General features: G+C 38.5%; 1 protein-coding gene across 1 annotated transcript in view; it reads left to right on the forward strand.

Moving 5' to 3' along the window:
* LOC110516931 (dynein heavy chain 6, axonemal-like) overlaps positions 1-21,904 on the forward strand; it is a 191,356-nt gene that overhangs the window by 25,078 nt on the left and 144,374 nt on the right. Inside the window, exons 12-17 of the mRNA XM_036955471.1 lie at positions 10,350-10,439; positions 10,728-10,848; positions 11,156-11,307; positions 11,609-11,761; positions 14,311-14,562; positions 15,260-15,388. Coding sequence (XP_036811366.1) covers positions 10,350-10,439; positions 10,728-10,848; positions 11,156-11,307; positions 11,609-11,761; positions 14,311-14,562; positions 15,260-15,388 — 897 coding nt within the window. The remainder of the gene's footprint in view (positions 1-10,349; positions 10,440-10,727; positions 10,849-11,155; positions 11,308-11,608; positions 11,762-14,310; positions 14,563-15,259; positions 15,389-21,904) is intronic.

Here is a 21,904-nt window from a genome sequence, read left to right on the forward strand (position 1 = left end):
AGGATATGTAATACTGTCCTATCATAACATGGTTGTACCATTCAGGTAGAGGAGATGTAATACTATCCTATCATAACATGGTTGTATTCCACTACCATTCAGGTAGAGGAGATGTAATACTATCCTATCATAACATGGTTGTACCATTCAGGTAGAGGAGATGTAATACTATCCTATCATAACATGGTTGTACCATTCAGGTAGAGGAGATGTAATACTATCCTATCACAACATGGTTGTATTCCACTACCATTCAGGTAGAGGAGATGTAATACTATCCTATCATAACATGGTTGTACCATTCAGGTAGAGGAGATGTAATACTATCCTATCACAACATGGTTGTATTCCACTACCATTCAGGTAGAGGAGATGTAATACTATCCTATCACAACATGGTTGTACCATTCAGGTAGAGGAGATGTAATACTATCCTATCATAACATGGTTGTACCATTCAGGTAGAGGAGATGTAATACTATCCTATCATAACATGGTTGTACCATTCAGGTAGAGGAGATGTAATACTATCCTATCATAACATGGTTGTATTCCACTACCATTCAGGTGGAGGAGATGTAATACTATCCTATCATAACATGGTTGTACCATTCAGGTAGAGGAGATGTAATACTATCCTATCATAACATGGTTGTACCATTCAGGTAGAGGATATGTAATACTGTCCTATCATAACATGGTTGTATTCCACTACCATTCAGGCAGAGGAGATGTAATACTATCCTATCATAACATGGTTGTACCATTCAGGTAGAGGAGATGTAATACTATCCTATCATAACATGGTTGTATTCCACTACCATTCAGGTAGAGGAGATGTAATACTATCCTATCATAACATGGTTGTATTCCACTACCATTCAGGTAGAGGAGATGTAATACTATCCTATCATAACATGGTTGTACCATTCAGGTAGAGGAGATGTAATACTATCCTATCACAACATGGTTGTATTCCACTACCATTCAGGTAGAGGAGATGTAATACTATCCTATCATAACATGGTTGTACCATTCAGGTAGAGGAGATGTAATACTATCCTATCATAACATGGTTGTATTCCACTATCATTCAGGTAGAGGAGATGTAATACTATCCTATCATAACATGGTTGTATTCCACTACCATTCAGGTAGAGGAGATGTAATACTATCCTATCATAACATGGTTGTACCATTCAGGTAGAGGAGATGTAATACTATCCTATCATAACATGGTTGTACCATTCAGGTAGAGGAGATGTAATACTATCCTATCATAACATGGTTGTACCATTCAGGTAGAGGAGATGTAATACTATCCTATCATAACATGGTTGTACCATTCAGGTAGAGGAGATGTAATACTATCCTATCATAACATGGTTGTATTCCACTACCATTCAGGTAGAGGAGATGTAATACTATCCTGTCATAACATGGTTGTACCATTCAGGTAGAGGAGATGTAATACTATCCTATCATAACATGGTTGTACCATTCAGGTAGAGGAGATGTAATACTATCCTATCATAACATGGTTGTACCATTCAGGTAGAGGAGATGTAATACTATCCTATCATAACATGGTTGTACCATTCAGGTAGAGGAGATGTAATACTATCCTATCATAACATGGTTGTATTCCACTACCATTCAGGTAGAGGAGATGTAATACTATCCTATCATAACATGGTTGTACCATTCAGGTAGAGGATATGTAATACTGTCCTATCATAACATGGTTGTACCATTCAGGTAGAGGAGATGTAATACTATCCTATCATAACATGGTTGTATTCCACTACCATTCAGGTAGAGGAGATGTAATACTATCCTATCATAACATGGTTGTACCATTCAGGTAGAGGAGATGTAATACTATCCTATCATAACATGGTTGTACCATTCAGGTAGAGGAGATGTAATACTATCCTATCATAACATGGTTGTATTCCACTACCATTCAGGTGGAGGAGATGTAATACTATCCTATCATAACATGGTTGTACCATTCAGGTAGAGGAGATGTAATACTATCCTATCATAACATGGTTTTACCATTCAGGTAGAGGATATGTAATACTGTCCTATCATAACATGGTTGTATTCCACTACCATTCAGGCAGAGGAGATGTAATACTATCCTATCATAACATGGTTGTACCATTCAGGTAGAGGAGATGTAATACTATCCTATCACAACATGGTTGTATTCCACTACCATTCAGGTAGAGGAGATGTAATACTATCCTATCATAACATGGTTGTACCATTCAGGTAGAGGAGATGTAATACTATCCTATCATAACATGGTTGTATTCCACTATCATTCAGGTAGAGGAGATGTAATACTATCCTATCATAACATGGTTGTATTCCACTACCATTCAGGTAGAGGAGATGTAATACTATCCTATCATAACATGGTTGTACCATTCAGGTAGAGGAGATGTAATACTATCCTATCATAACATGGTTGTACCATTCAGGTAGAGGAGATGTAATACTATCCTATCATAACATGGTTGTACCATTCAGGTAGAGGAGATGTAATACTATCCTATCACAACATGGTTGTATTCCACTACCATTCAGGTAGAGGAGATGTAATACTATCCTATCATAACATGGTTGTACCATTCAGGTAGAGGAGATGTAATACTATCCTATCATAACATGGTTGTACCATTCAGGTAGAGGAGATGTAATACTATCCTATCATAACATGGTTGTACCATTCAGGTAGAGGAGATGTAATACTATCCTATCATAACATGGTTGTACCATTCAGGTAGAGGAGATGTAATACTATCCCATCATAACATGGTTGTACCATTCAGGTAGAGGAGATGTAATACTATCCTATCATAACATGGTTGTACCATTCAGGTAGAGGAGATGTAATACTATCCTATCATAACATGGTTGTACCATTCAGGTAGAGGAGATGTAATACTATCCTATCATAACATGGTTGTATTCCACTACCATTCAGGTAGAGGAGATGTAATACTATCCTGTCATAACATGGTTGTACCATTCAGGTAGAGGAGATGTAATACTATCCTATCATAACATGGTTGTACCATTCAGGTAGAGGAGATGTAATACTATCCTATCATAACATGGTTGTACCATTCAGGTAGAGGAGATGTAATACTATCCTATCATAACATGGTTGTATTCCACTACCATTCAGGTAGAGGAGATGTAATACTATCCCATCATAACATGGTTGTACCATTCAGGTAGAGGAGATGTAATACTATCCTATCATAACATGGTTGTACCATTCAGGTAGAGGAGATGTAATACTATCCTATCACAACATGGTTGTATTCCACTACCATTCAGGTAGAGGAGATGTAATACTATCCTATCATAACATGGTTGTACCATTCAGGTAGAGGAGATGTAATACTATCCTATCATAACATGGTTGTATTCCACTATCATTCAGGTAGAGGAGATGTAATACTATCCTATCATAACATGGTTGTATTCCACTACCATTCAGGTGGAGGAGATGTAATACTATCCTATCATAACATGGTTGTACCATTCAGGTAGAGGAGATGTAATACTATCCTATCATAACATGGTTGTATTCCACTACCATTCAGGTAGAGGAGATGTAATACTATCCTATCATAACATGGTTGTATTCCACTACCATTCAGGTAGAGGAGATGTAATACTATCCTATCATAACATGGTTGTACCATTCAGGTAGAGGAGATGTAATACTATCCTATCATAACATGGTTGTATTCCACTACCATTCAGGTAGAGTAGATGTAATACTATCCTATCATAACATGGTTGTACCATTCAGGTAGAGGAGATGTAATACTATCCTATCATAACATGGTTGTATTCCACTACCATTCAGGTAGAGTAGATGTAATACTATCCTATCATAACATGGTTGTATTCCACTACCACTCAGGTAGAGGAGATGTAATACTATCCTATCATAACATGGTTGTACCATTCAGGTAGAGGAGATGTAATACTATCCTATCATAACATGGTTGTACCATTCAGGTAGAGGAGATGTAATACTATCCTATCATAACATGGTTGTATTCCACTACCATTCAGGTAGAGGAGATGTAATACTATCCTATCATAACATGGTTGTACCATTCAGGTAGAGGAGATGTAATACTATCCTATCATAACATGGTTGTATTCCACTATCATTCAGGTAGAGGAGATGTAATACTATCCCATGGTTGTACCATTCAGGTAGAGTAGATGTAATACTATCCTATCATAACATGGTTGTATTCCACAACCATTCAGGTAGAGGAGATGTAATACTATCCTATCATAACATGGTTGTATTCCACAACCATTCAGGTAGAGGAGATGTAATACTATCCTATCATAACATGGTTGTATTCCACTACCATTCAGGTAGAGGGGATGTAATACTATCCTATCATAACATGGTTGTATTCCACTACCATTCAGGTAGAGGAGATGTAATACTATCCTATCATAACATGGTTGTATTCCACAACCATTCAGGTAGAGGAGATGTAATACTATCCTATCATAACATGGTTGTACCATTCAGGTAGAGGAGATGTAATACTATCCTATCATAACATGGTTGTATTCCACTACCATTCAGGTAGAGGAGATGTAATACTATCCTATCATAACATGGTTGTATTCCACAACCATTCAGGTAGAGGAGATGTAATACTATCCTATCATAACATGGTTGTACCATTCAGGTAGAGGAGATGTAATACTATCCTATCATAACATGGTTGTACCATTCAGGTAGAGGAGATGTAATACTATCCTATCATAACATGGTTGTACCATTCAGGTAGAGGAGATGTAATACTATCCTATCATAAAATGGTTGTATTCCACAACCATTCAGGTGGAGGAGATGTAATACTATCCTATCATAACATGGTTGTATTCCACTACCATTCAGGTAGAGGGGATGTAATACTATCCTATCATAACATGGTTGTACCATTCAGGTAGAGGGGATGTAATACTATCCTATCATAACATGGTTGTACCATTCAGGTAGAGGGGATGTAATACTATCCTATCATAACATGGTTGTACCATTCAGGTAGAGGGGATGTAATACTATCCTATCATAACATGGTTGTACCATTCAGGTAGAGGGGATGTAATACTATCCTATCATACCATGGTTGTATTCCACTACCATTCAGGTAGAGGGGATGTAATACTATCCTATCATAACATGGTTGTATTCCACTACCATTCAGGTAGAGGGGATGTAATACTATCCTATCATAACATGGTTGTACCATTCAGGTGGAGGAGATGTAATACTATCCTATCATAACATGGTTGTACCATTCAGGTAGAGGAGATGTAATACTATCCTATCATAACATGGTTGTACCATTCAGGTAGAGGAGATGTAATACTATCCTATCATAACATGGTTGTATTCCACTACCATTCAGGTAGAGGAGATGTAATACTATCCTATCATAACATGGTTGTATTCCACTACTCAGGTGTAGGAGATGTAATACTATCCTATCATAACATGGTTATATTCCACTACCATTCAGGTGTAGGAGATGTATAACTATCCTATCATAACATGGTTGTATTCCACTACCATTCAGGTGTAGGAGATGTAATACTATCCTATCATAACATGGTTGTATTCCACTATCATTCAGGTAGAGGAGATGTAATACTATCCTATCATAACATGGTTGTACCATTCAGGTAGAGGAGATGTAATACTATCCTATCATAACATGGTTGTATTCCACTACCATTCAGGTAGAGGAGATGTAATACTATCCTATCATAACATGGTTGTATTCCACTACCATTCAGGTAGAGGAGATGTAATACTATCCTATCATAACATGGTTGTATTCCACTATCATTCAGGTAGAGGAGATGTAATACTATCCTATCATAACATGGTTGTACCATTCAGGTAGAGGAGATGTAATACTATCCTATCATAACATGGTTGTATTCCACTACCATTCAGGTAGAGGAGATGTAATACTATCCTATCATAACATGGTTGTATTCCACTACCATTCAGGCAGAGGAGATGTAATACTATCCTATCATAACATGGTTGTATTCCACTATCATTCAGGTAGAGGAGATGTAATACTATCCTATCATAACATGGTTGTATTCCACTACCATTCAGGTAGAGGAGATGTAATACTATCCTATCATAACATGGTTGTATTCCACTACCATTCAGGTGGAGGAGATGTAATACTATCCTATCATAACATGGTTGTATTCCACTACCATTCAGGCAGAGGAGATGTAATACTATCCTATCATAACATGGTTGTACCATTCAGGTAGAGGAGATGTAATACTATCCTATCATAACATGGTTGTATTCCACTACCATTCAGGTGGATGAGATGTAATACTATCCTATCATAACATGGTTGTATTCCACTACCATTCAGGTAGAGGAGATGTAATACTATCCTATCATAACATGGTTGTATTCCACTATCATTCAGGTAGAGGAGATGTAATACTATCCTATCATAACATGGTTGTACCATTCAGGTAGAGGAGATGTAATACTATCCTATCATAACATGGTTGTATTCCACTATCATTCAGGTAGAGGAGATGTAATACTATCCTATCATAACATGGTTGTATTCCACTACCATTCAGGTAGAGGAGATGTAATACTATCCTATCATAACATGGTTGTATTCCACTACCATTCAGGTAGAGGAGATGTAATACTATCCTATCATAACATGGTTGTATTCCACTACCATTCAGGTAGAGGAGATGTAATACTATCCTATCATAACATGGTTGTACCATTCAGGTAGAGGAGATGTAATACTATCCTATCATAACATGGTTGTATTCCACTACTCAGGTGTAGGAGATGTAATACTATCCTATCATAACATGGTTGTATTCCACTACCATTCAGGTGGAGGAGATGTAATACTATCCTATCATAACATGGTTGTACCATTCAGGTAGAGGAGATGTAATACTATCCTATCATAACATGGTTGTATTCCACTACCATTCAGGTAGAGGAGATGTAATACTATCCTATCATAACATGGTTGTACCATTCAGGTAGAGGAGATGTAATACTATCCTATCATAACATGGTTGTACCATTCAGGTGGAGGAGATGTAATACTATCCTATCATAACATGGTTGTATTCCACTACCATTCAGGTAGAGGAGATGTAATACTATCCTATCATAACATGGTTGTACCATTCAGGTAGAGTAGATGTAATACTATCCTATCATAACATGGTTGTACCATTCAGGTAGAGGAGATGTAATACTATCCTATCATAACATGGTTGTATTCCACTATCATTCAGGTAGAGGAGATGTAATACTATCCTATCATAACATGGTTGTATTCCACTACCATTCAGGTAGAGGAGATGTAATACTATCCTATCATAACATGGTTGTATTCCACTACCATTCAGGTAGAGGAGATGTAATACTATCCTATCATAACATGGTTGTATTCCACTACCATTCAGGTAGAGGAGATGTAATACTATCCTATCATAACATGGTTGTACCATTCAGGTAGAGGAGATGTAATACTATCCTATCATAACATGGTTGTATTCCACTATCATTCAGGTAGAGGAGATGTAATACTATCCTATCATAACATGGTTGTATTCCACTACCATTCAGGTAGAGGAGATGTAATACTATCCTATCATAACATGGTTGTATTCCACTACCATTCAGGTAGAGGAGATGTAATACTATCCTATCATAACATGGTTGTACCATTCAGGTAGAGGAGATGTAATACTATCCTATCATAACATGGTTGTATTCCACTACCATTCAGGTAGAGGAGATGTAATACTATCCTATCATAACATGGTTGTACCATTCAGGTAGAGGAGATGTAATACTATCCTATCATAACATGGTTGTATTCCACTACCATTCAGGTAGAGGAGATGTAATACTATCCTATCATAACATGGTTGTACCATTCAGGTAGAGGAGATGTAATACTATCCTATCATAACATGGTTGTATTCCACTACCATTCAGGTAGAGGAGATGTAATACTATCCTATCATAACATGGTTGTATTCCACTATCATTCAGGTAGAGGAGATGTAATACTATCCTATCATAACATGGTTGTATTCCACTATCATTCAGGTAGAGGAGATGTAATACTATCCTATCATAACATGGTTGTATTCCACAACCATTCAGGTAGAGGAGATGTAATACTATCCTATCATAACATGGTTGTATTCCACAACCATTCAGGTAGAGGAGATGTAATAATATCCTATCATAACATGGTTGTATTCCACTATCATTCAGGTAGAGGAGATGTAATACTATCCTATCATAACATGGTTGTATTCCACTATCATTCAGGTAGAGGAGATGTAATACTATCCTATCATAACATGGTTGTATTCCACTACCATTCAGGAAGAGGAGATGTAATACTATCCTATCATAACATGTTTGTACCATTCAGGTAGAGGAGATGTAATACTATCCTATCATAACATGGTTGTATTCCTCTACCATTCAGGTAGAGGAGATGTAATACTATCCTATCATAACATGGTTGTATTCCACTACCATTCATGTAGAGGAGATGTAATACTATCCTATCATAACATGGTTGTACCATTCAGGTAGAGGAGATGTAATACTATCCTATCATAACATGGTTGTATTCCACTATCATTCAGGTAGAGGAGATGTAATACTATCCTATCATAACATGGTTGTATTCCACTACCATTCAGGTAGAGGAGATGTAATACTATCCTATCATAACATGGTTGTACCATTCAGGTAGAGGAGATGTAATACTATCCTATCATAACATGGTTGTATTCCACTACCATTCAGGTAGAGGAGATGTAATACTATCCTATCATAACATGGTTGTACCATTCAGGTAGAGGAGATGTAATACTATCCTATCATAACATGGTTGTATTCCACTACCATTCAGGTAGAGGAGATGTAATACTATCCTATCATAACATGGTTGTATTCCACTATCATTCAGGTAGAGGAGATGTAATACTATCCTATCATAACATGGTTGTATTCCACTATCATTCAGGTAGAGGAGATGTAATACTATCCTATCATAACATGGTTGTATTCCACAACCATTCAGGTAGAGGAGATGTAATACTATCCTATCATAACATGGTTGTATTCCACAACCATTCAGGTAGAGGAGATGTAATACTATCCTATCATAACATGGTTGTATTCCACTACCATTCAGGTAGAGGAGATGTAATACTATCCTATCATAACATGGTTGTATTCCACTACCATTCAGGTAGAGGAGATGTAATACTATCCTATCATAACATGGTTGTATTCCACTACCATTCATGTAGAGGAGATGTAATACTATCCTATCATAACACGGTTGTACCATTCAGGTAGAGGAGATGTAATACTATCCTATCATAACATGGTTGTATTCCACTACCATTCATGTAGAGGAGATGTAATACTATCCTATCATAACATGGTTGTATTCCACAACCATTCAGGTAGAGGAGATGTAATACTATCCTATCATAACATGGTTGTATTCCACAACCATTCAGGTAGAGGAGATGTAATACTATCCTATCATAACATGGTTGTACCATTCAGGTAGAGGAGATGTAATACTATCCTATCATAACATGGTTGTATTCCACTACCATTCAGGTAGAGGAGATGTAATACCATCCTATCATAACATGGTTGTACCATTCAGGTAGAGGAGATGTAATACTATCCTATCATAACATGGTTGTACCATTCAGGTAGAGGAGATGTAATACTATCCTATCATAACATGGTTGTATTCCACTACCATTCAGGTAGAGGAGATGTAATACTATCCTATCATAACATGGTTGTATTCCACTACCATTCAGGTAGAGGAGATGTAATACTATCCTATCATAACATGGTTGTATTCCACAACCATTCAGGTAGAGGAGATGTAATACTATCCTATCATAACATGGTTGTATTCCACAACCATTCAGGTAGAGGAGATGTAATACTATCCTATCATAACATGGTTGTACCATTCAGGTAGAGGAGATGTAATACTATCCTATCATAACATGGTTGTATTCCACTACCATTCAGGTAGAGGAGATGTAATACTATCCTATCATAACATGGTTGTATTCCACTACCATTCAGGTAGAGGAGATGTAATACTATCCTATCATAACATGGTTGTACCATTCAGGTAGAGGGGATGTAATACTATCCTATCATAACATGGTTTTATTCCACTACTCAGGTGGAGGAGAAGACGTGTGGTGACGGTCCTGGTCTGGAGGCCATGTTAGAGGATGATAAGCACCTCCTGAACATCATCCTCGACATCAAGGTCAGCATTCTGTGTCCTTTTTAAAGGTCATTTGAATGAGCTAAGTGGACGGTAATTGTCTTGGACATTTTGGTGTCAACTTAGTGTCTATTATGATCCCTACTGCCAAAGCTCTTTAAATCTGTTGTGGCAGTTAAATGACTTTCACAGTCCAGTGTTTTGTTGTCTTGCCTCTTCGTCCTTGTGCCCTGATTCCCTGACTGTTCGTCTAACTGGCTGCCTCATTAAGAAGTTTGTTTTGTTGTCTCTCCTCGTCTCCCTCTTCCTCCTCCTCTCGCTCCCTCTCAGCAATCGCTCCAGTTTGCGTTTGACTCGGCCAGCGTGTACGCGCGCACCTTTGAGAGCTTCCGCGTCTTCTACAGAGAGAATGAGAGTCTGGACCTGGACGCGCTCAGAGATCAGGATCACGGTACCGTAGCAACGCTCTTCATCATCGTCACCAACATCATCAATTCAATGAACTTACCGGGGAACAGAGAAAATGGATTAGCCAAGGCACTTCTTTTCAGTATATAGCTTTGAGTTTCTACAGTCAACACAAATACCACAGCAGCATATCCATGTTGTCTCAGTTCATTCAGACCTTTGAATCCAATGAGGTCCTTTAGGCGTTTTCAGTATATTTCACAGTGGCAAATCAACACTCCCCCATCTCTCTTTTTTAAACGGTCTAGAGAGTCATCATGTGACTCTGTACCCGGTCCTGTTCCCTGTAGGAGTGGCGTTCTTCGCTGAGAGTCTGGAGAAGTACCACAGCGAACATAAAGAGGCCCTGGCCATCAAACAGAAGAGGCACCTGGGCCTGCTGCTGGTAGACACCACTCTGCTCAAAGGGAAGCTCATCCCCTCACCACTACGCTGTCTGGAGGTAGGAGGAGAGGAACAGTGTTCCCAGTGTTAATCACCCCCTGCCTTTGCACTGTGGAGATCTGAAACTTATTCATTGGTATTAGCAATATGTACAAATATTAACTTCCACTTAGCCTATCAGAGGGCGAGTTTGAGCTATTACCAAATTGCTTACAAATGTCAAATCCTCTCGGTTCTCCACAAGTCCAGGGTCAAGTGGTGGATTTGGGATTGGGCCGTCCATCCACTGACCAACAATAATGCCTGTGCTGCCCCCCCCCCCCCCCCCCCCCCCCCACCCCCCCCACCCTCCCCTCCAGGCCATCAATGACATGCTCCCCCTGCTGGCTAAGAGAAAGATCGACGCCATCATCGCTGAGGCTCAGGATGCCCAGTTCAAACTGGAGTTCATCCCCTCTGCAACTACAGAGTTCGTCAACTCCCTCACCTTCCTAGAGGAGATACAGGAGCGGGTAAGAGACGGTTTTGTCTAGAAGGGATACAGCTTTCGTAAAAATTGACTTTTTCGTGGCAGGTTAGGAGAACTTACGCAGTAGGGTTAGGAAAATGAACGTAGCAGGTTAGGAGAATTTACGCAGTAGGATTAGGAATATGAACGTAGCAGGTTAGGAGAACTTACGCAGTAGGGTTAGGAAAATGAACGTAGCAGGTTAGGAGAACTTATGCAATAGGATTAGGAAAGTGAACGTTGCAGGTTAGGAGAACTTATGCAGTAGGGTTAGGAAAATGAACGTAGCAGGTTAGGAGAACTTACGCAGTAGGGTTAGGAAAATGAACGTTGCAGGTTAGGAGAACTTATGCAGTAGGGTTAGGAAAATGAACGTAGCAGGTTAGGAGAACTTACGCAGTAGGGTTAGGAAAATGAACGTAGCAGGTTAGGAGAATTAGGTTAAGGTTGACGGTCACACAGAGCCATCATCTTCTTCATTCAAGAGACTGACTCCGTCCCAGAGTAGGGGACTCAGACCCAGAGTAGGGGACTCGGACCCAGAGTAGGGGACTCGGACCCAGAGTAGGGGACTCAGCCCCAGAGTAGGGGACTCAGACCCAGAGTAGGGGACTCAGATCAGAGTAGGGGACAGATCCAGAGTAGGGGACAGATCCAGAGTAGGGGACTCAGACCCAGAGTAGGGGACATACCCAGAGTAGGGGACAGACCCAGAGTAGGGGACTCAGCCCCAGAGTAGGGGACTCAGACCCAGAGTAGGGGACTCAGACCCAGAGTAGGGGACTCAGACCCAGAGTAGGCGACTCAGACCCAGAGTAGGGGACAGATCCAGAGTAGGGGACATACCCAGAGTAGGGGACAGACCCAGAGTAGGGGACTCAGCCCCAGAGTAGGGGACTCAGACCCAGAGTAGGGGACTCAGACCCAGAGTAGGGGACTCAGACCCAGGGTACGGGACTCAGACCCAGAGTAGGGGACAGACCCAGAGTAGGCGACTCAGACCCAGAATAGAGGACTCAGACCCAGAGTAGGCGACGCAGACCCAGAGTAGGGGACTCAGACCCAGAGTAGGGGACTCAGACCCAGAGTAGGGGACAGACCCAGAGTAGGGGACAGCCCCAGAGTAGGGGACTCAGCCCCAGAGTAGGGGCCTCAGACCCAGAGTAGGGGACTCAGACCCAGAGTAGGGGACAGACCCAGAGTAGGGGACAGCCCCAGAGTAGGGGACTCAGCCCCAGAGTAGGGGCCTCAGACCCAGGGTAGGGGACTCAGACCCAGAGTAGGGGACTCAGACCCAGAGTAGGGGACTCAGACCCAGAGTAGGGGACTCAGCCCCAGAGTAGGGGACTCAGACCCAGAGTAGGGGACTCAGACCCAGAGTAGGGGACTCAGACCCAGGGTACGGGACTCAGACCCAGAGTAGGGGACAGACCCAGAGTAGGCGACTCAGACCCAGAATAGAGGACTCAGACCCAGAGTAGGCGACGCAGACCCAGAGTAGGGGACTCAGACCCAGAGTAGGGGACTCAGACCCAGAGTAGGGGACAGACCCAGAGTAGGGGACAGCCCCAGAGTAGGGGACTCAGCCCCAGAGTAGGGGCCTCAGACCCAGGGTAGGGGACTCAGACCCAGAGTAGGGGACTCAGACCCAGAGTAGGGGACTCAGACCCAGAGTATTTGACTCAGACCCAGGGTAGGGGACTCAGACCCAGGGTAGGGGACTCAGACCCAGAGTAGGGGACTCAGACCCAGAGTATTTGACTCAGACACAGAGTAGGGGACTCAGACCCAGAGTAGGGGACTCAGACCCAGAGTATTGGACTCAGACCCAGATTAGGGGACTCAGACCCAGAGTATTGGACTCAGACCCAGAGTAGGGGACTCAGACCCAGAGTGAGGGACGCAGACCCAGAGTAGGGGACTCAGACCCAGAGTAGGGGACTCAGACCCAGAGTATTGGACTCAGACCCAGAGTAGGGGACTCAGACCCAGATTAGGGGATGCAGACCCAGAGTAGGGGACTCAGCCCCAGAGTAGGGGACTCAGACCCAGAGTAGGGGACTCAGACCCAGAGTAGGGGACTCAGACCCAGAGTAGGGGACTCAGACCAAGGGTAGGGGACTCAGACCCAGAGTAGGGGACTCAGACCCAGGGTAGGGGACTCAGACCCAGAGTAGGGGACTCAGACCCAGGGTAGGGGACTCAGACCCAGAGTAGGGGACTCAGACCCAGAGTATTGGACTCAGACCCAGAGTAGGGGACTCAGACCCAGATTAGGGGACTCAGAACCAGAGTAGGGGACTCAGACCCAGAGTACTTTGTCACTTTGTATCACACTGTAGTCATTGTTACATTACTCATTACCAAACTACTGGGAAAGATGACCAAGGGAGTCAGTAGTGTTGGGTTCATGTTGTCAGGTGAAAGTCTTTCTTGGATGTTTCTGGGAAAGGACTTAGTCGAATTTCTGTTTTCAGCCAGCATTGCCCGCCTAGGAAAACATCTGGGGTAAACACTGACAGTTCTTTCATGGTCTGTGTGTTTGTGTGTCAGATGGAGTGGTTGGACGAGCAGACAGAGACCGTGTGCCAGATGTACAAGCTGATAGACTCCTACTCCGTGCCCAGCCCTCCTGAGGACTTGGCCGTCTACGCCACCCTGAAACCCTCAGTCACCGGCATACGCAACGCCATCGACAAGGCCTTGGGAGAGAAGGACGCCAACGTGGACAAGTTCTGTGTCCACCTCCAACGGGACATCACCGACCTCAACAAGGAGGTCAAGAGGGTCAAACAGCAGGCTCAGGTAAGTAGAGGTCAAGGGTCAACGTTCAGATGCATTGTATCACACTAGCTTCAGCATCACGCTAAGGGTCAGTGTTTGTTCCCAGACAGGCTTTATAAATAACTGTGTAAAAAGCTAAGAATGTAGACATCAGTCTCTGGATGTGACAGTCATTTACAACTGGGTTCCTCTTCTCCAGGTCGTTGTGCTCTACATCAACTGACCTGAAAAGATCATTTAGTCTGTCACAGTAGGGTAAATAGAGGTGTGTATGGGTTTGATCCAGACCAGGGAGGGACAACTTTGATGGGGGTTGGAGCCATTAAAAATCTGAACTCATAGTGAGTGGCCGCTGTGGCTCGCGGGTCTGCATACCCACATCCAGGGAGGGGCGGCAGGGTAGCCTAGTGGTTAGAGCGTTGGACTAGTAACCGGAAGGTTTCAAGTTCAAACCCCCGAGCTGACAAGGTACAAATCTGTCGTTCTGCCCCTGAACAGGCAGTTAACCCACTGTTCCTAGGCCGTCATTAAAAATAAGAATGTGTTCTTAACTGACTTGCCTAGTAAAATAAAGGTAAAATAAACATCCATACACACACGCAGGCAGAGCCGGCCCTAGCCTTTTTGGGGCCCTAGGGGACATTTTGCTGCGAGTAAAACAGTTGCCCGTCCCTGATCCATGTATAACTGTGTGTATGTGTTGATCTCTGCTCCCCAGAACAATCAGATCATGGACATCAACGCTGAGCGTCCCAAGGTCCGTCTGCTGCTGGACGAGGTCCAGGTCTCCATAGACGAGCTGCAGAACCAGGCCTTCCAGTACAAGTCTTTCCAGAAGAACTTTAAGGTACCATACCATACTATACAATACCATACTATACAATACAATATTCTACAGTACCATACTATACAATACCATACTATACAATACAATATTCTACAGTACCATACTATACAATACCATACTATACAATACAATATTCTACAGTACCATACTATACAATACCATACTATACAATACAATATTCTACAGTACCATACTATACAATACCATACTATACAATACAATATTCTACAATACCATACTATACCATACTATACTATACAGTACAATATTCTACAGTACCATACTATACAATACCATACTATACAATACCATACTATACAATACAATATTCTACAGTACCATACTATACAATACCATACTATACAATACAATATTCTACAATACCATACTATACCATACTATACTATACAGTACAATATTCTACAGTACCATACTATGCAATACCATACTATACAATACCATACTATACAATACAATATTCTACAGTACCATACTATACAATACCATACTATACAATACAATATTCTACAGTACCATACTATACAATACTATACTATACAACACTATACTATGCAATACCATACTATACAGTACCATACTATACCATACAATATTCTACAGTACCATACTATACAATACCATACTATACAATACAATATTCTACAGTACCATACTATACAATACCATACTATACAATACAATATTCTACAGTACCATACTATACCATACTATACTATACAATACAATATTCTACAGTACCATACTATACAATACCATACTATACAATACAATATTCTACAGTACCATACTATACCATACTATACTATACAATACAATATTCTACAGTACCATACTATACAATACCATACTATACAGTACCATACTATACCATACTATACTATACAATACAATATTCTACAGTACCATACTATACTATACAATACTATACTATACAATACCATACTATACAGTACCATACCATACTATACAATACCATACTATACAATACAATATTCTACAGTAACATACTATACAATACCATACTATACAATACAATATTCTACAGTACCATACTATACCATACTATACTATACTATACTATACAATACCATACTATACAATACAATATTCTACAGTACCATACTATACAATACTATACTATACAATACAATATTCTACAGTACCATACTATACAATACCATACTATACAATACAATATTCTACAGTACCATACTATACAATACCATACTATACAATACAATATTCTACAGTACCATACTATACCATACTATACTATACCATACTATACAATACCATACTGTACAATACAATATTCTACAGTTCCATACTATACAATACCATACTATACAATACAATATTCTACAGTACCATACTATACAATACCATACTATACAATACAATATTCTACAGTACCATACTATACAATACCATACTATACAATACAATATTCTACAGTACCATACTATACAATACCATACTATACAATACAATATTCTACAGTACCATACTATACCATACTATACTATACCATACTATACAATACCATACTGTACAATACAATATTCTACAGTTCCATACTATACCATACTATACAATATCGTACTATACAATACTATACAATACCATACTATACAATACAATATTCTACAGTACCATACTATACCATACTATACAATACCATACTATACAATACTATACAATACCATACTATACAATACAATATTCTACAGTTCCATACTATACCATACTATACAATATCGTACTATACAATACTATACAATACCATACTATACCATACTATACTATACAACACAATACAATATTCTACAGTACCATGCTATACCATACTGTACAATACAATACAATATTCTACAGTACCATACTATACCATACCATACCATACAATACCATACTATACAATACAATATTCTACAGTACCATACTATACTATACAATACCATACTATACCATACCATACAGTACCATACTATACCATGCTATACTATACAATACAATACCATACTATACAATACCATACTATACAATACCATACTATACAATACAATATTCTACAGTACCATACTATACAGTACAATACCATACCATACAATACAATACCATACCATACTATACAATACCATACAATACAATACCATACTATACAGTACCATACTATACTATACAATACTATGCTATACACTACAATACCATACTATACAATACAGTACCATACTATACCATACTATACAATGCAATGCCGTACAATACTATACCATACTATACAATACAATATTCTACACTACCATACTATACAATAGCATACTATACAATACCATACTATACGGTACCATACTATACAATACAATACTATACAGTACCATACTATACCATACTATACAATATCACACTATACCATACTATACAATACTATACCATACTATACAATGCAATACCATACAATACAATAACATACTATACAGCACCATACTATACTATACTATGCAATACTATGTTATACACTACAATACCATACTATACAATACAGTACCATACTATACCATACTATACCATATTCTACAATACAATAATATACAATACCATACTATATCATACTATACGATACTATACAATACTATACAATACCATACTATACAATATAATACCATACTATACCACACTATACTATACCATACTACACAATACAATATTCTACACTACCATACTATACAATACCATACTATACAATACCATACTATACCATACTATACAATATTCTACAATACAATAATATACAATACCATACTATCATACTATACGATACTATACAATACTATACAATACCATACTATACAATACAATACAATACCATACTATACCATAATATACAATGCAATACCATACAATACAATACCATACTATATCATACTATACGGTACTATACAATACTATACTATACAATACCATACTATACAATACAATACAATACCATACTATACTATACCATACTATACTGTACCATACTATACCATAATATACAATGCAATACCATACAATACAATACCATACTATACAATACCATACTATACAATACCATACTATACAATACCATGCTATACGGTAGTGTACAATATTCTACAACACTATACAATACTATACCATACTTTACCATACTATACTATACAATATTCTACAATGCAATAATATGCAATACCATACTATATCATACTATACGATACTATACAATATTATACAATACCATACTATACAATACAATACCATACTATACAACACTATACTATACCATACTATACTATACAATACAATAATATACAATATCATACTATATCATACTATACAATACTATACAATAGCATACTATACAATACCATACTATACAGTAGTGTACAATATTCTACAATACTATACAATACCATACTATACGATACCATGTTATACAATACAATATTCTACAATACTATACAATACTGTATTCTACAATACTATACAATACTATAGCATAGTGTGCTATACCATACTATACAATGCCATACTATGCAATACAATATTCTACAATACCATACTATACCAAACTATACAATACAATATAATACAATACAATACCAGGCTATACAATGCCATACTATGCCATACCGTACTATGCAATACAATATTCTACAATACCATCTATATGATATCGTACCGTACCATACTATACAATACACTATTCTACAATACAATACCATACTATACCATACTATACAATACACGATTCTACAATACAATACCATACTATACCATACTGAACAATACAATATTCTACAATACATTACTTTACAATACAATACCATACTATACCAAACTATACAATACAATATAATACAATACAATACCAGGCTATACAATACCATACTATGCCATACCATACTATACGATACTATACTATACAATGCGATATTCTACAATACTATACAATACTATGCAATACCATACTATACCGTACTATACCATACTATACAATACCATAATATACAATACTATACAATGCCATACTATACTATACAATACAATATTCTACAATACCATACTATACGACACCATACTATACCATACTATACAATACAATACAATACTATACCATACTATACTGTACCATACTATACCATAATATACAATGCAATACCATACAATACAATACCATACTATACAGCACCATACTATACCATACTATACATTACCATACTATACAATACCATACTATACAATACCATACTATACAATACCATACTATACAATACCATGCTATACGGTAGTGTACAATATTCTACAACACTATACAATACTATACCATACTTTACCATACTATACTATACAATATTCTACAATGCAATAATATGCAATACCATACTATATCATACTATACGATACTATACAATATTATACAATACCATACTATACAATACAATACCATACTATACAACACTATACTATACCATACTATACTATACAATACAATAATATACAATATCATACTATATCATACTATACAATACTATACAATAGCATACTATACAATACCATACTATACAGTAGTGTACAATATTCTACAATACTATACAATACCATACTATACGATACCATGTTATACAATACAATATTCTACAATACTATACAATACTATATTCTACAATACTATACAATACTATAGCATAGTGTGCTATACCATACTATACAATGCCATACTATGCAATACAATATTCTACAATACCATACTATACCAAACTATACAATACAATATAATACAATACAATACCAGGCTATACAATGCCATACTATGCCATACCGTACTATGCAATACAATATTCTACAATACCATCTATATGATATCGTACCGTACCATACTATACAATACACTATTCTACAATACAATACCATACTATACCATACTATACAATACACGATTCTACAATACAATACCATACTATACCATACTGAACAATACAATATTCTACAATACATTACTTTACAATACAATACCATACTATACCAAACTATACAATACAATATAATACAATACAATACCAGGCTATACAATACCATACTATGCCATACCATACTATACGATACTATACTATACAATGCGATATTCTACAATACTATACAATACTATGCAATACCATACTATACCGTACTATACCATACTATACAATACCATAATATACAATACTATACAATGCCATACTATACTATACAATACAATATTCTACAATACCATACTATACGACACCATACTATACCATACTATACAATACAATACAATACTATACCATACTATACTATATCATACTATACAATACCATGTTCTACACTACCATACTATACAACACCATACTATCCTATACCATACTATACAATACTATACAACGGCATACTATACAGTACCATACTATACAATACTATACTATACAATACAATATTCTAGAATACCATACTATACCATACTATACCATACTATACCATACTATACAATACAATGTTCTACAATACAATACTATACAATACCATACTATCCTATACCATACTTTACAGCACCATACTATCCTATACCATACTATATACAATATTCTACAATACAATACTTACTATACAATACAATACTATACGATTCAATACATAGATGCAGAGTAATAGGATACAGTACGTCTTCTGACCACTAGAGGACAGTAAAACACCATTGTTCCTTGAGAGAAACAGTATAGTTAAATGTAGAGTAACTTACTGTTGTGCGTTTAAGTATCTTATCTTCCCTTTGGCACTTTTTCACACCTGGATGTGCATTGATTGAGGCAATTCAGATTAGGTGTCTCTTTCAAAGGATGCCTATATTCTCTATCCCTCATTGACCCCTTTCTCCCTGGCCTTGGCACCCGTCTTGTCCACTACCCTCAAGTAGAGTCACCCCTCTCTGACTTCTAACCCCTTGCCTCTGTAGGTTGAGGTGACTAAGTACGAGGCGTTAGTGGAGATGAGTTGTTCCTCTCTGACCTCTAACCCCTTGCCTCTGTAGGTGGAGGTGACTAAGTATGAGGCGTTAGTGGAGATGAGTTGTCCCTCTCTGACCTCTAACCCATTGCCTCTGTAGGTGGAGGTGACTAAGTATGAGGCGTTAGTGGAGATGAGTGACCCCTCTCTGACCTCTAACCCCTGACCTCTGTAGGTGGAGATGACTAAGTATGAGGCGTTAGTGGAGATGAGTGACCCCTCTCTGAGCTCTAACCCCTGACCTCTGTAGGTGGAGGTGACTAGGTATGAGGCGTTAGAAGAGCTCAGTGACCCCTCTCTGACCTCTAACCCCTGACCTCTGTAGGTGGAGAAGACTAAGTATGAGGCGTTAGTGGAGATGAGTGACCCCTCTCTGACCTCTAACCCCTTGCCTCTGTAGGTGGAGGTGACTAAGTATGAGGCGTTAGTGGAGATGAGTGACCCCTCTCTGAGCTC

Source organism: Oncorhynchus mykiss, chromosome 19, assembly GCF_013265735.2.
Source record: "Oncorhynchus mykiss isolate Arlee chromosome 19, USDA_OmykA_1.1, whole genome shotgun sequence".
In the NCBI taxonomy this organism is placed as follows: Eukaryota; Metazoa; Chordata; class Actinopteri; order Salmoniformes; family Salmonidae; genus Oncorhynchus; species Oncorhynchus mykiss.